Source organism: Puma concolor, chromosome F2, assembly GCF_028749965.1.
Source record: "Puma concolor isolate L17-30 chromosome F2, mPumCon1.1.hap2, whole genome shotgun sequence".
Taxonomy (NCBI): Eukaryota; Metazoa; Chordata; class Mammalia; order Carnivora; family Felidae; genus Puma; species Puma concolor.
Genome location: NC_141684.1, coordinates 16,814,705 through 16,830,519, shown reverse-complemented (window position 1 = coordinate 16,830,519; position 15,815 = coordinate 16,814,705). Strand labels below are relative to the sequence as shown.

The following is a 15,815-nucleotide window of genomic DNA, read 5'->3' as shown; positions in this document are numbered from 1 at the left end:
TCTGTGTCCTCAAAGCACCATTTTCCTGGACAGCTGGCTTGTTATGGGAGCATTACTGGGGAATTCTGGATTGCATGCCCTGGAATTCTAATTAAATCAAATAAGTGAAATCAGGAGGAAGAGAGACTCATGGATGTCTTTAGGGAAAGCAAAAAACCAAATTCCCCACATGAAGAGAATAACGTGGCATTTGAACAGGAGCCTAGAATTCCTATAAGATTGCGTGAAAGCTGACATTTCAGAAAACAGACTTCCTTCTCCCCAGCATCCTTAGCATCGGATTCACTCTCATGACATCACCCCAAAGGCTTATGTTGGCAAGATCAAAAATAGGACATTATGGGTGACACTGTGCTAACAGATTAGTTCTCTCAGATAACTTCTTATGCCCGACCCTAATTCCTTCTTTTTTCTTTTACTGTTTATTTATTTATTTTGAGAGGGAGAGCAGAAGAGGAGCAGAAAGGGGTAGAAAGGCTGGAGAATCCCAAACAGGCTCTGTGCTGTCAGTGTGGAACTTGATGTGGGGCTTGATCTCATGAATCGTGAGATCAGGACCTGTGCCGAAATCAAGAATTGGATGCTTAGCTGACTGAGCTCCCCTGCAACCCCCTCCCCCCCCAATCAACCAATTCCTTCTTGATTGGCATTTGGCAGGTATTGTTCACCCTGTACTCTTGGGAAGCTGCTCAGAAGCTGTGTCTTGTGCACATTAGTCTCAGAGTCCATACAATGTTTGCTAGTCCCTGTGAAATGGTTGGATTTAGCTTATGCATGTTCACTGAGTGTCTTTGCAGTGCCAGGCCCTGTGGGGCTGGAGTGGGGGGTACAGAGATGAAAGACACAGTCCCTTCCCAGGAGGTGCTTCTGATGAGATGGGGAGAGGAGGAGTCCGTGCCACATGGCTCCACCTGGGGTGAGGGGGTGGTGGTGGTGAGGGCTCATCAAGGATGCCTTCTTGTGGGAGATGGTATCTGAAACAGGCTGAATTGTGTCTCCCCACAAATGCATGACCACCTGGAACCCAGAATGTGACCTTATTTGGAAATAGGGTCTTTCAAGATGTAATGAAGGAAGGGATCAAGATGAGATCAAACTAGTTTAGAGTGCGCCCTACGCCTGGGTGGCTCAGTCGGTTAAGCGTCCGACTTCAGCCAGGTCATGATCTCGCGGTCCGTGGGTTCGAGCCCCGCGTCGGGCTCTGGGCTGATGGCTCAGAGCCTGGAGCCTGTTTCCGATTCTGTGTCTCCCTCTCTCTCTCTGCCTCTCTCCCGTTCATGCTCTGTCTCTCTCTCTGTCCCAAAAATAAATAAACGTTGAAAAAAAAAATTAAAAAAAAAAAAAAATAGAGTGCGCCCTAAATCCAATAAGAGACAGAGGAGGACTTACACAGAAGGAAGCCACGTGATGCTGGAAGCAGAGACTGGGGTGAAATGCAGCTAAAAACTAGGGAATGGCAGTTTGCCTGATAATTAACTCCTTCTTTCCACCCAGAGCAGCCCATATACTCCAGTGATGTTTAGGGCCCTTTCACTTGTGCACCTGCTCATTCATTCTGCAGGCATGTCATCACTGTTTGTGTGCCAAGTACTGCCTGAACCTAGAGGTTCATAGGGACCAAGACTCTGTCTGCTCCTATGAAGAGCTTTCCTTCCAGTTCCTTTAACAAGTCTCTACGGTGCTATGATGTAGAAGGAGCTGGAATAAAGGGAGGGGGAGTGCAGAGGTGGGTAGAAAGGCTGGAGAAGGCTCCACAGAGGAGGTGAAGGCTGAGTAAGAGTTCACGAGGCAGGGCAGGGGAAGGCGTCATGGCAGAGGGAATGACGTGTGCAGAGGCACAGAAACATGGACAAGCATGGCATGTTGGAGGGGGGCAGCATTGTGTCAGACATCCTGAGAAGGATAAAGGGAGTAAAACCAGTCATAGTCCTTGTCCTCTGGGACATCGCAGATTTTTGTTATAGGTGGCGAAGGTAAATTCAGCCACTTTCTTCCTGCCAACACTGTTTTCTCTGCTGGCTCCTCTCCAGCTCACTGATTTATGTTGGGACAGGGTGTTTGATATTTTTGTTAGCGTTTTCTTGCATAGCCCTTGTTCTGTCCACTTCATTTCCATCCCCCTTCCTTGTTGCCTGTTGCAGTGATTGGTCAGGCTATCTGACATTTTTTACTTACAATGTTTTAGTTTAACTGCTGCTGGCTAAATATATTTTGACTTCAGCTCTGGATTGTGACTCTCTCCTTAGCCAGTGAGATGTACAAGCCTCATGCTAAAACCTCTTTCTTTTTGGACTGTGATTTCCTTAGCAGATTGCAAAGGGTCCCTTATGGCAGAAGGGCATTTCCTAACTCAGCTCAGATATGGGGTTTGGCCAGGCGGACCCCCAGGTATGTAAATGCACCTGCCACAGAGACCTCTTACTGGACGCACAAAGCGGCCTGCCGTGTGTGTCCCAATGTGTTTGGCCCTGGTGCCATCTTTCTTTATACATTCCAGGGGACAACTTACTTAGTGCTTCTGTGCCCCAGTGAGACTCATAAAAGCTCCAAGTAGCCACAGATGCCAGCAGCTTATTAAATTTTGGATTAAGATGAAGGGAGAGAAAGCTGAGGCATTAGCAAGTCTCTGACAGAAGGAATTTTGGAGGCTGCAGGAGTTTACAGATGGCAAGACTCTCACTTCCAACTCCAGACAAACAGGACCCTCTAGGAGAAGCTCTCATCCTCTAGGCCTGACATAGGTAGGCCATGCTACATCTTCCCCAGGGTGGGAGAGAGAAAGAGGATAAAGGAAGCACACAGTGATCCCTTAGCAGAGGATCTGAGATGCTTGAACTAGGGCCTATCCACAATGACCTCTGAGTTTGAGATGGATTTTAGAGACCGTGTAGATTCAGCAGCCTCATTCTTTTATCCATTCATGCTATATTTATTGAGGACCTACAATACATGTAGGCAATGCCAAGCCCAGTCCTGGAAATGCGGAAGAGATTGGACAGATATGAGCCTGGAGGGGAAGATAGTGATCAAGTAATTACAAGTAGGATGAGGGTCTCAAAGAGGCTGTATAGGGACAATGGAGACATTTAATAGGAGAGAGAGCTGACCCAGGCAAGGGTGGGGTACACGGAAGTCCTCTGATGCAGTGAATTTTAATCTGGCTGGTAAGGTATGACTTGAAATTATGTCAGGTGAAGAGGTGAGAGAGGTGTGTATTAGACCAGAGCAAAGACCCAGAGGCAAGAGAGAGGAGGGGGAATAATAAAGGCAGAGGCAGTGGTGGGCACCGTGGGGAGCAGCAAAAGGCAAGGTCAGAGACATGGATGGGTGCTGGGCAGCAGAAAGCCCTAGAGGCTAGATAAAGGATGGGGGGCTCTGTTCAAAGGTCTCTGGGAAGCGGTAAAGTCATTTAAGCAGGAGAGGAACATGAACAGTTTGTGTTTTTAAAAGATTAACCTGGCTGTTGTTTGGAGGGGACCCTGTGGGTGTGGTATCTGGGCCAAGTGTGTTTGGGTGGAGAGCACAGCAAGTGTGAACACAGACAGTGGAAACGATGTGTGAGCCTGGAGGCCAGTGTGGCTGATGCTGAGTTGGGGGACATGGTGCAGAGTGAGAGTAGGGGGGCAGCAGTGTGGGGTCACAGAGCAATCTTGCAGGTGTCTGAAAGTTGTCTGAGAAAGTTGGGACGGCTTTGGAGAGGTTGTTTTTTTTTTTTTTAATTAAAGACATTTTTTAACTTAAGTTTTCTACTTAAAATTTTTTTTTAACTTTTATTTATTGTTGAGAGACAGAGTGCTAGTGGGGGAGGAGCAGAGAGAGAGGGAGACCCAGAACCCAAAGCAGGCTCCAAGCTCTGAGCTGTCAGCACAGAGCCTGATGCGGGACCTGATGCCACCCAATAGCATAGGGGATTGAACTCACGAGCCATGAGATCATGACCTGAGCCAAAGTCGGATGCTTAACCAACTGAGCCACCCAGGTGCCCCAACTTTTCTACTTTAATTCCAGTATAAGCTTTGCAGAATTTTAAACAAGGGAAGGATCTATTCTCACTTATAAATTTGTGAAAGATGCTCCAAGCTGATGGGTTGAGGGAGATTTGGGGGCAAAGGTGGAAGCAGAGACACCAGTGATGAGTTCAGATGAGAGAAGATGGCAGCTTGGACCATAGTAAGAGCTGTGGCTGGTGAGGCGACTGGGCTCTGTCACACCTGAAACAGATGGAGTTGGGTGTGAGAGATGCCATACTCTTGGATGCCAAGAGTAGCATCCAAGGCTTTGGGCCTGAGAAACTGGGACACAGGTGTTTCCCTCTCCCAGGATGGGGAAGCCTATCATGGGAGGAAAAAGTGTTCTTGAACATGTTTACATTGAGGTATTTAACATCCAAGTGGAAACATGGAGCAAGCTGTAGAGTCTGGAACTGGAGAACACTGGGAAGTCAGCAGCACATAGCTGGAATGATAAGCCCTACACTGGGGCGGGGGGGTGTCTCTTACCTTGGGAGTGAGGGTAGATGCACAAAAGGTGTAAGGGCTGAGCACTGGAGTGCACCTCCATTTATTAGTTGGGAAAGAAAGAGAGAAGAATGAACTGCACGCAGTAGGAAGAGACAGTGAATGGTGTCCCAGAGGTGGAGTGAGGAAGACATTTCTAGATGGAGAGAGAGTCATCTGTGTTGAATGGTCAAGTCAGATGAGAAATCAAAATGGACCTCCATTTAGGCACTGGAGGCATCACTGGAAGAGATGGGATTGAGAGCCTGAATAGAGAGGTTCAAAGAGAATAGGTTATAGTAAGAGGCCAGCCAACTGCTAAGGTGACAGTGATCATGATCAAGAGTAGGGGCTGATAATCTGGGCCAGGTGTCTGGACCACAGCCAAGTGGTCTGGGGAGCAGAGCAGAGCTTCAGACCCCAGCAGGAGAAACTGAAGGGCAAAAAATACAAATTATGAAGAAAGGGTAAGTCCAGAACATGAGCCTGAAGAGCAGGGTAGGAGGAAGGCTCCAGCTTGGGGTCACTCTGGTGCCAGGTTCAGGGCAGTGAGACCCATTCCAGATGCTTCCATTGCTAGAGAGAAGACTCTACCTATGCTATTGGGTGGCGACAGGGCTGGCCAGAACATGCTGGGAAGTGGGTCAGCACACGAATGTTTCAGTATCTGCAGCCGAGCAGGAGAGTGGTTCTTGTTTTTTTATTTGTTTAATTTTTAAAAAGCTTGCTTGCTTGCTTATTTATTTATTTATTTATTTATTTATTTATTTATTTATTTATTTATTTATTTATAAGAGAGAGAAAGCGAGAGAGAGCAGGAGAGGGGCAGAGAGAGAGAATCCCAAGCAGGCTCCACACTGTCAGCACAGAGACTGACAAGGGGCTCGATCCCACAAACTGTGAGATCATGACCTGAGCCAAAACCAAGAGTTGGTCACTTCATGGACTAAGCCACCCAAGTGCCCAGGATGGTGGTTCTTAATCCTGACCGCACATTTCAATGATCTAGGCTCCACCTGAGAATCCCTGTCTGTCCCTCCGGAATGCGGCTCAGCCCCATTTTCGAACAGCTTCCCAGGTGATTATAATGTGTCACCATCTTCAGTTTATTCTTGAGCTTGGGATTGAGCCAGCTTGGGAAGAACTTTGAGATAAAAAGGGCTAGGGGATATTCAGCCCTGGCATGGAGAGGGCAATAATTGCTGGAATCTGTGAAGGAATTTGTTGGCTTGCCTCGGAAGAGCAATTCTCATAACATTTACCAAAATGAAAATCCTGATTAATTCTGCAGGTTTATAGCTCCCCAGAGGCTGGAGGAAAACATCCTTTGGCACTAGAAACAAACTTTATTCTGGCAGCATAGATAATTTTGCAAACCCTAGAAACTGAATTGACATATTTCCCTGGAATCCCAATGTACTACATCCATAGAATGCAAAGAAACAGGGTCACGGTCAATGTCTCACACTGCCACCTGGACCACCTGCTTCTAGGGACTCTTCCGGGTCTCTCAGCCCTTTAGTTCTGGATTTCCATGATGATCTGGGCAGATGTGGTTTTGGTCAGCCCAGCAGTTCTTCCTTTGGGGAAACTGCCTCTATCTCATCATGTGCAGTGGATAGACTGTCAGTGATAACAGTTAACACGACCTCAGCCTGTAGGGACATGATCTGGGATTACACAGTAGCACAAGCCCTGGAAACAGTGATTGACTCAAGAGGAAGCCATGGAATTAAAAAACGTCCAATTAGGATTATTTTCAGGATTAATATATGGATGATGGTCAAGTTCTGTCTTGAAGATGCAAAGTTAGAAAATGTGAGTCTGAGTTTATCAGTTGCCATTGTCTTCATAATTTGTGGATCAAGAAACTTGTTTGTAGAATGAAATCTAGTAGAGATGAGGTAGAGAAGGAGGGAAAGTGAGGAGAAAGAGAAAGGGGGAGAGAGAGAGAGAGTTGTGGTGTGGACAGAGAGTTCTGGCAACAATATGTCTGGTTTCAGGCCTCCGGGCTCTGGAACTTTCAGTCCTGCGGGCACTTCCTGCATCCTTTTAGGGTTAAGCTCCTTGGAATTGGGTTTCTGTCCCTTGCAACAGAAAGCATCTTGACTAAGACCAATAGTTTCTCGCCGACTTCATGAGAAGGTGGGAGTGTGAGGTATGCACTGGAGAGTGAGGCAGGCGTGATCAAAGAGTTTGTGAGGAAGCTGTCCCTGGGATGTCCAGGTATCCGTCTCAGGGTCGTAGCAGTCAAAGGAGGCCAAGTCCTCGATGTTGCAATCTGTGGTCAGCCGCCGCCCACCCGTTACATAGATCTTGTTCCCCATCACCGTGGCCCCATGGTGCATCCTGCGGTCTTTCATGTCCGCACACTTGACAAATTTGTTGGATTGAGGGTCATAAGCAAGAATCCTCCTCGTGTAACCTGAAAACCAAATGGCATATCGGCAAGCTCAGTGTTGCTCAGTTGGGAATGGAAGGCTGCAGTCGGGAAACATGGCTGATCTCTGCCATTGCCCAGTATCAAGGCTGCACTCTGAACTAAGGTGTAGTATGCTTTGGTAACCTGCCCAAGGTGTGGGCACAGCTGGGGTTTGGACTCCAATCTGTCTGATTCTGGCCCCTGAATTCTTAGCCTCAAGTTAAGGCAGCATTATATTAGGAGCAGCCTCCTGATTCCAGTGGCTTTCTCAGCCTCAATGTCATTTTCGTTTCTTTTACACACTCCCCACCTTCCCCAAGAGCCTTAACAATCCAGAGAAGGAGCCTTTGGGAATTCAGGAATGATTTCCACGACAGCCCTACCTGGTCCCTACCAGTCCCCACTTTTAAGATCCCCATTTTACAGATGTGCAAATGGAGGTACAGAAAAAAAAAAGATTAATAAATTACCAGAGAGTATACAGCCAGTGGCAGAGTCAGGATTTGAACCCAGGTCTGACCCTAAAACCAGTCCTCTTAACCAAGACACTATACTGCAATTGCAGAGAAATTATCTCTTAATGGCTGATATTATGAACAGTAGCAAACATTATTTTAGTATTTGCCATGTACCCGGGAGAGTGCTAAGTGCTTTAGATATATGAACACATTTTATTATCACAACAATTCTGTGAAATAGGTATTATTTCATTCCCTGTTTATAGATAAAGACAGGGAAAAACTTCTGGATGAGAAAAAAACTTTGCCAAGTCGTCCACACTCCCCTAGTTGGATGGATATGCTTTTAACAGCACTGTTTTGTAGAACAACATCTGTCTACTAGTGACCCGTTTTCCATGGGAGATGCCAAGTTTGTGTCCAGCCTCACGATCCTCTGTTCAAACTCACCTCCCACGATGACAATACGCTCCCCCAGCACCACTGCAGGGGCGCACACATTCTTGATCATTCTTGTCTCCATTTTGAACCATGTGTTTCTGGAAATGTGGTAAACCTGAGGGAGAAATATAATCATGGTGCTGCATTGTAAAGGGACATATATTTTTAAAAAGATAGAAGTAGTAGTTAAGAGAGTGAAATAGGAGTGATTTTTTTCACTTTTTCCTAGTTTTTGAAATGTAGGTAGGTATAATACCTATTATACCAAGCAATATTGATATATTGGTATATACTAAGCAATACTGATATATTGCTATCAATAAGATATAATTAAATAACAGAAAGAATATATTACTAGAAATTGGTCTTTATGTGAGCCCATGAGATCCTTGGCTATGTGTCTATAGAATGGACCAAGAGTTAGGCATTGTAGTATGTGTTTTCTTACCTTGCTTGGAACATTTTTTTTCTTTTAATGGGAAATGAAGCAACTTGGGTATTCATAAAACCAATGATTTTTCAATCATTTCTATTTCCGGCTCATGTTTAGGTTTCTAAATGTTCCAGTGTATCAGAGAGGGCCTTAGAGCCAAGAATACATTTGGGGCTAGGAGAGGAAGGCTTTCGAACAGTTTGTGCCTGAAAGTCATTAGAATCAGAGAGGAAGTATGAGAAAAGAAAAAAAGAGCATAGAGGTGGGGCAGGACTCCTTGGCCATGCTCTGAAATAGAGTCACAAATCATGATTTCCAGAACATGTTCCCCTCAGTTTAAATAAAGTTCAAATATCAAATATAAATTAATTCAATGTTAGCAAAATTTAACACAAGGATTTAGGATGGACTCATATAAGAAAAGAAGCAAAACATTTACCTACAGAAGAAAATGACAATTCTTTCTATATGAAGTATAATTCTTTGCTGGCAATTCTTTCTATATAAAATATAATTGCCACCATATGAAAGACTATGTTTTGTTAGTTTACCAAATTTGGTCTTCACAATCATCCTGTGAAGTAGGTACCATTACTTGCCTCCATTTTTTTCAGATTAGATTGAGGCTTAGAGGGGTTAAGTGACATGTCCAAAGTCACACAGCTAGAGTGAGTGGAACAGCTGGTCTGGTTGACCCCACCCGGAGTCCATGTTCTTAACCACCACACTCATGGCTCTGCCTGGGGCCATGTAAGTGTTGCCTTTCTTGATGGAGCCTTTGAGACTGGAGACCTCTTAAGGTCTCTGTCGGTTCTTGAAGTTGGTGAAGCATAGAGGAGGCCATGTGCTAAAGACAGAGGCAGTCTTGATGGCTGTTAAGCCTCATGGTTTCATCTGAAAATACGTAGGTGACACTTTGGAAAGTAGGATCCTTGGAGCAAAAGCAAACACTGAATGAGTAATTGCCTCCTGACTTTCTGTTCTCTGTCAGCTTGGGGTATGGTTTCAAAGATAGATTAAACAGTTGCTCATAATCCTCATAATACCCCTAGAGAGGCTGGGGCAAGGATAACAAAAGATGGTCTTTGACCTGTGGAGGAAGTGATGTTATGGTGAAGGATTTGCTTAATGCCCTCCAGAAACAGAGGTAGAAAGAAGGTCGGGGAGAAAGGTACACATACACACACAAAGTGCACAGTAACCCCACTGCGGTATAGTTCCTCAAAGAATGCATGCCCGCAGAAGAACCATCCATTAAAGAAAACTCTGAACCTGTGCCAGAAAATCCAACCTATTCCATCAAGCAACCCCCAGCATTGATTTTACACTCTATTTGAATGAATAAAAATTTCGTATCAAAGTTAATGCTAGGTAGACAATAAAGGTTTCCATGAATGCTTTTCCCCTTTCCCCCTTCTCACTACTGCAGTATAAAAGGATCACTCATTTGTTAGTGGATTTTTTTCTGCCTTTGCAAGAGTCTTGCTTGATGGTACTATGCATTTTTTGACGTGCCAGCTTAAAAGCTTTTCTGAGCCTTGTATTTATTCTTAGGAAATCAATAACAATTTTGCAATGTGAAATACTTAGCATAGTTGTTGACTTTATTTTGAAAAATATTTTTTAAAAGAGGGAGGGGCTCTAGCTTTACATAGAAGCACTTTGTTACATCTGAATTGTGTGGCCAGAGCTTGGTGGAGAGCAAAACATGTCTCTCCTGGCTCAAATAAATCATTGGGATTTGGAACAGACTCAGAATCTGCCTAGATGGTCAGGGAGGAGCTGAAAATATGGGCTGGAGAAGTGAAGGCAAGAAAAAACAGAAATTAAATTGGAGCTTTTCACTTTTCTCCATCTCCGCTGGCACCAGCTTAGCCCAAGCCACCAGTCACCCTGGCCTGGACCTCTAGAACAGTCCCCAGCTCTCCTGCTGTTGTCCACTTAGACCAGTCCTGTCTCCCCAAGCCATCTAAAGGGAACTTCTAAAAATGTAAATTTGATTACTTCAGCCACACTGTTACTCTCAGGCTACAACCCCAATTCCTTGACAAGGTCCAGAAAGCTGGCCAGGTCAGCCTCATCTGCACAAACACCCATCCCCTAAGAATGTTCCAGAATTTCTATAGTAGGGGCTCAGGGGCAGCAGTCTGGGTGGAGAGCACATGGGGACTAACCCCCCAGCCCTGCCTGCCATACCACCTTTCTCCTCCTGCTCTGTGTTGCAGCTACATTCTCAGGCTTTCAGTGTCTCCAGGCCATGGGCTGTGCCCCTTTCTGCTTCAGGGCCTTTGAGCAGCTGCTCCCTTGCCCAGCTTCACCACCTTGCCCTCAAAAGAGGACTCTGCCTCTGCTTAGAGAAGCTTCCCATCTCCCTCCATGTCAGATCCTTCTATCCACCCAGTGGTTCTCCCTCTTCATTTACTCCCCTTCTCTCTTGCCTCTCTGTTCAAGTCAGCAGACCAACCTCGAAAGTCACACCATCCCCGATTCCTTCTAGACTGGTTTAAGGCACTCCCCATGCTCTTAAAGCACCCCTCCATTTTGCACCTGAATTGCAATTGTCCAGCAAGCTCCTGGAGTGTAAGTGCACTTTCTTCCTCATGCCCACATCCCCAGGGCTCTTACCATGGCTGGGGCTCAATATAGCTCTTGAATAAAATAAATACTAGGAATTTCCGTATCTTTAAAGATAGGCTCATTATTCAAGTTTTTCATATCATTAGGTAAACTGCAGAGATTAGAACTTGCATGAAACACTTCATATTCTGACATTTTGGCCTCTGTTAATAATACTTCTAAGAGAGCTTGCTAGTGATATTAGCATCTACTTATCATTTAAGGCAAGGTTCCCCAACGTGGCTGCAACTGAGAATCTCCTGGAGATGTCTCTGATGTGTACATGTCAGGACCCCACACAAAGGGATTTTGATTCCGCTGATTTGAGGTTGGGTTCCCAGGGATTGGGTAATGGACTGTGGACCAATGCTTGGGAATCTTACAGGGCCTTGCTGAATTGTTAGAAGCATCTGCAAAATTCCTATAGAATTTCACTATCAGACATTCAGTGTGTTCTAGCTTGGACTTTTCCTCCAATGAAGGTAAACTCTTTGTGTACAGGGATTGTATTTGATGTTCCTTTGTATGTGTTAATCTTATACAACAAGAATTCATAAATGGATGAAATCTTGCTGAATTTAAACTTTCTTCTTTCCTTCCTCCCTTCCATCCTTCCTTTCCTCCCTCCTTTACGCTTCCCCTGCAAATGATAGTGTGTATATATGTACTATATGTATGCATGCATGTACTCATGCATGCATGTATACACACGTGTATATGCATGCATGTATATACATGTGTGTATGTATGCGTATATATGCATATGTGTATAAGTATGTGTGTGCATGCACTTGTGTGTATGTGTGGGTATACACTCATGCACTTACATGATGGGAAGGACCAGTCATTTACCTGGATAAGGCGCACAGGATTCTGCATGATGTCCTCTCCCCCAAAAAGGTAGAGTCTTTGGTCTTTCACAGCGACTGCAGGGTGGAGAACCCCCACTGGCATGCTGGCCATACTCTCCCAGATGTTCAAGATGCTGTTGTATCTCTCCATGGAGCCCATGACCTCCTGCCCTTCTCCAATCCCCCCAATGGAAAAGATGAAGTTCTTATGGGTAGTGCTTTTATGCGAGTAGCGGGCGACCAGCATGGGCTGCCCCAGCCTCCACTGATTGAGCTTCAGGGAGTAGATGTAGACGTTGTGGCTGGGCATGTTCTTCCCTGTGCCGACAGCCATGCCTCCCAGCACATAGATGCTGCGGTGCAAAGTGACAGCTGAGGCCTTGTACAGCCGGGTTGGGAGTTTGGCAAGGTTCTGCCACTGGCCGGTCTGTCTGTTGTACAGCAGAACGTCCCTGGTGGTCTGCTGGCTGTCCTTCCTTCCACCCAAGAGGACGAGGAAATCTTGGTAAGAGGTTCTTGGGGGGACATGCCATGGAGGTTGGAGGTCTGGGGCACTGGTGGCACTGTGCAAAGCAAACATCTGCCTCTTGGCTGTCTCCAGGATGGTCTGGCATGAGGGCGAGGACTGAAGGAGGGCATTGTTGGCGATGAAATGGTGGAAGAAGGCCGGGTGGATGTACTGAAGCCTGACTTGCTTGAACAGCTCCTGCACGTGTCGTTTCCGGGCCTGGAGGTCGTGCTTGACCCAAACCATGAGGGCCTCAAACACCTTTTCCTCCTCCGCACAGAGCCCGTCGTCCCCCAGATAGTCTCTCAATTCCAAGACGCAGAGCTCCTTCAGGTCTGCCGATGCAGCCACCTCTGGAAAACACGTCAGGGCCACCTCCCTGGCTTTCTTCTTGAGGCTCTCACAACTTAAGATTTCAGAGAGTCTGATCATGCCCAGGCAGTTGCCGGGGGTCAGCTGGCTCTGGAGGTAGGAGGAGCAGGCCTCCAGAAGCTTGGGATACTGTAGCATGGAGGCTGCCTCCATCAAGGGCAGGACGTTCTCAGCCGTGATGTGCACCTCCCCAGTGTACACATACAAGATGATCTGGTCCAGAGTTGGGGGGTCGATGCCCCTCAGCTGGACTTTGGGCTCACTTCTCTCCCGGAAGTTGCTGCAGAACATGGCCCTGAAGTAGGGGCTGCTGGAGGCCAGCACACTTCGGTGGCAGGGGACCTCCCAGGTCCCGGTACAGATGCTCACATCAGTCAGCATCCTGTTTTGCCTTAAGCCATTGAGCTGCCTCAGTAAGTCAGAGGAGAAGTCATGGTCTTTGAAGAGCAACTCATCTGGCAACTCCTCATCCATTCTACAAGGTGGGGAAGAGGTCCCAAGGGGAAGCATGTGCTGAAGTGTTTAACTGTGTTGGCTCCAAGACTTACAGCATCTATGTCTATTCACCAAGATGCTTGTGGATAACGCCAAGAATGTTGCTTAGTGAAGATTGGAAAGAGAGGCCACCTACACCCAAGACCTCACAGCCAACACCTCTCTTTTTGGTTGTGATTACTCTCAAAGGTAATAGGCAAATAGCATCTTCAGATAATCTGAGCAAAATGAAAAAGAACCACCAATGTTGTTGGAAGTTACTTGATTGTCAGGGGCTTAATTAAATGTGAGCCTGAAGCAAAGTGACAGTCCATGCATTTGACCAGCTGAATTCTGTGAGCTTCTCAGCATATGTGTTATTTAGTAAACCCATCTAAGCATCTTTCTGGGTGTTAGTCATTCCCCAAGGATGTCATTCTGGGGGCGTGGCCCTCAGGTAACTAGACAGTATTAAAGGATGAAAATGGGCCTTTGCAACTTATTTTTTAAAACATGATTTCACACAGTCTTTGGGGTTTTGTTTTAAACATGTGATAAACAGAAAGCAGAGACCAAACAGTACCCTGGGCAGGGTTTACTGGATGACATCTGGCAGTCTACCCACAGAAGAATTAAACATTAGAGATATTTACCTTCATTTGCTGCAGTGACATCCACTGATGATGCCTGGTCCGGCTGGTCCCTCCGGAGAGCTTCCACCTCTGGATCCAAGTGAGACCATAAACCCAAGCCTTTCCTTCAGTTGGCAGATGATTTGTCCTGGGAGAGTTCTGGATTTGTTTATGCTAACGGTACTTTCACAGTTTTCTAGAACTTCGGGAAAGAAGCACTGGGCAGGGAGACAGTGTATACATTCCAGGGCTAAGAATAGTTGCATATGTACTTTCCACTGTTATGACATGTGACTTTTCAGTTGCCTTTTGCAGCAACCCGAGGGACTGTGGGGCCGGCGCATGCCCACATGCCTTGTTTCCTTGGCAAGTGTTTACGTCGTCATAAATAGATCTGGAGGAACAGCTTCTCTTAGAGAAGACTTTGCTGCCCACTTGGACACATCCTGAGTCCCTTGTCCTAAAAGTGCCTGGGAATTCTAGATGTTTGTAAACAGGTTTCTGTGACCTGGGGAGAGTCACTGGAGATAGTCTGGGGCAAGCTGAAGGTGGTGGATGGCCTTAAGGAAGCTGGAACATGGGCCCAAGAGTACTGGTTGGTGGGTTTCTTATTTCCCATTGTCTGTTAGCAGGATTGTTGGAGAGGGCTATGATTTCCTCCTGCAGGCTCCGAGGTGATGGAATCTGTGACAAAAGTTGTTTTTAATATTTGTGGGACACCCCGGAGTCTCCAGACTCTGGAAAACAAAAAACTTTGTTGGTTTTCTGTTTTCTCCCATCGGGGAGTCTTGAGCTGGACGCAGGAGGCAAGGCACATCTCTCCAGGGTGTGCCAGAGAGGGAGGGAAAGGGATGAGGGAGGAAAAGGAATAAGCAAGAAGAGAAGGAAGGAGGCAGAGAAGGGGGAGAAAGGGAGGGAGGGAGAAGAAAAAAGAAAGAGAGGAGGAGGCAGCCCCCAAATGTAAGAATCAGAGCCACAATGGACAGCTAAGGAACCACAAGGTTGATGCCAGCTCTGTCCTGCCTCTGCCCCCAGGGAGATGCTGATTTGACTGCACCAGCAGTGAGTGGCAGGGGAGCCTGGTTTTCTCAGTCTTGCTCACACTGTGGCAACAGCCTCTCCATATTGACTTTTTCCTTTGCTCCCAGTCTCTCTTGAATCACCTTGAATAACCAGCAGAGTAACCCCGAGGAAGGCAAACTGGAATCTGCCAGTCCCCTGCATCATGCCTTTCAGTGGCTCCCCGTGTTGGCAGGATGAAGCCCAGACTTTAGCAGGAATCAGATTGGTCTGCTGCCTCCCTGGAGAACCATCTCCTGCTGCGTCTCTCTCCCACGTACATTTTTTATTCTAGCTCTAGTAGACGAAGTGCAGATCTTTATATGTGCCCGGTCTCTGTTGGGGAGGCTGGGCGGGCCTGGCCTTTAGGGTACCACAGAGCATCGTGGAAGGAGGGGTATCTCTCCTTGTTAGTTGCAGATCACAGAGTGGATCCTACCCCAAAGAGTCTAGAAGATCAAGGTCAGGCAAGTAAAACCATAACATGTCATTAGGGCCAGACGCCCAGAGGCCAGAACTAGGAGCAGAACACCTGAGCCAAGGGGGTCAGAGACCCATCGGGGTACATGCAGGGAGCTGGAGAGAAGAGCGGTTTAATAGCTATCAGAGCTGGTGATTATTTCTGCACTTCTGAGCCAAGCTGGCAATATGACAGGCGAGTAGCCAAATTCCTTAAAAGGTCCGAGTCCCCTCTGTTTTGTGCTTCTGTGCCTTTGCTTGCTCTTCCCTTTGCCATCTCTTCCACTTTCACCTCTGAACTCCTAGTCATCCTTCAAAATTTGATTTGTAGATCAGCCTCTCTGAAAGTCTTCCTTGACCCTCTCACATCATTAATTCCCCAGCCTTCTGTGTTATTTCCATTCCTGTTGCATACTTCTAACATTACATGCCTCATTCCCTCAGTGCAGTCACGTTTACCTGACTGTGCCCCCCGTCTTAGAGTGGCAGTGTCTGGACAGCAAGAACCTTGTCTCAGTCGTCTCTCTATCCCTAGTGCCTAGCACGGTGGCTGACACATAGTGGGTAACTTATGTATAGTTCTTGAATTGAGTA

The 15,815-nt window shown here is 46.5% G+C and overlaps 1 protein-coding gene and 1 long non-coding RNA gene across 6 annotated transcripts in view; one reads left to right on the top strand and one right to left on the bottom strand.

The window, feature by feature from the left end:
• LOC147571853 (uncharacterized) overlaps positions 1-15,815 on the top strand; it is a 113,438-nt gene that overhangs the window by 17,044 nt on the left and 80,579 nt on the right. The gene's annotated exons all lie outside the window — the stretch shown is intronic.
• On the bottom strand, positions 5,823-14,003 carry KLHL38 (kelch like family member 38). Its single transcript, XM_025923003.2, has 4 exons — positions 13,725-14,003; positions 11,719-13,310; positions 7,827-7,932; positions 5,823-6,921 (listed from the first exon to the last, which is right to left on the bottom strand). The coding sequence occupies exons 2-4, from the start codon at positions 13,105-13,107 to the stop codon at positions 6,632-6,634; spliced, it is 1,785 nt and encodes a 594-aa protein (XP_025778788.2). The 5' UTR covers positions 13,108-13,310; positions 13,725-14,003; the 3' UTR covers positions 5,823-6,631.

Bases quoted from the DNA above. Each gene is read 5' to 3' on its own strand.
- KLHL38 (XM_025923003.2), bottom strand. From the start codon at position 13,107: ATGCTTCCCCTTGGGACCTCTTCCCCACCTTGTAGAATGGATGAGGAG. The intron at 7,933-11,718 runs GTAAATGACTGG...TTTCTCCCTCAG, and splicing joins ATCCTGTGCGCCTTATCCAG to GTTTACCACATTTCCAGAAA. The intron at 6,922-7,826 runs GTGAGTTTGAAC...TTTGGTTTTCAG, and splicing joins GCGTATTGTCATCGTGGGAG to GTTACACGAGGAGGATTCTT.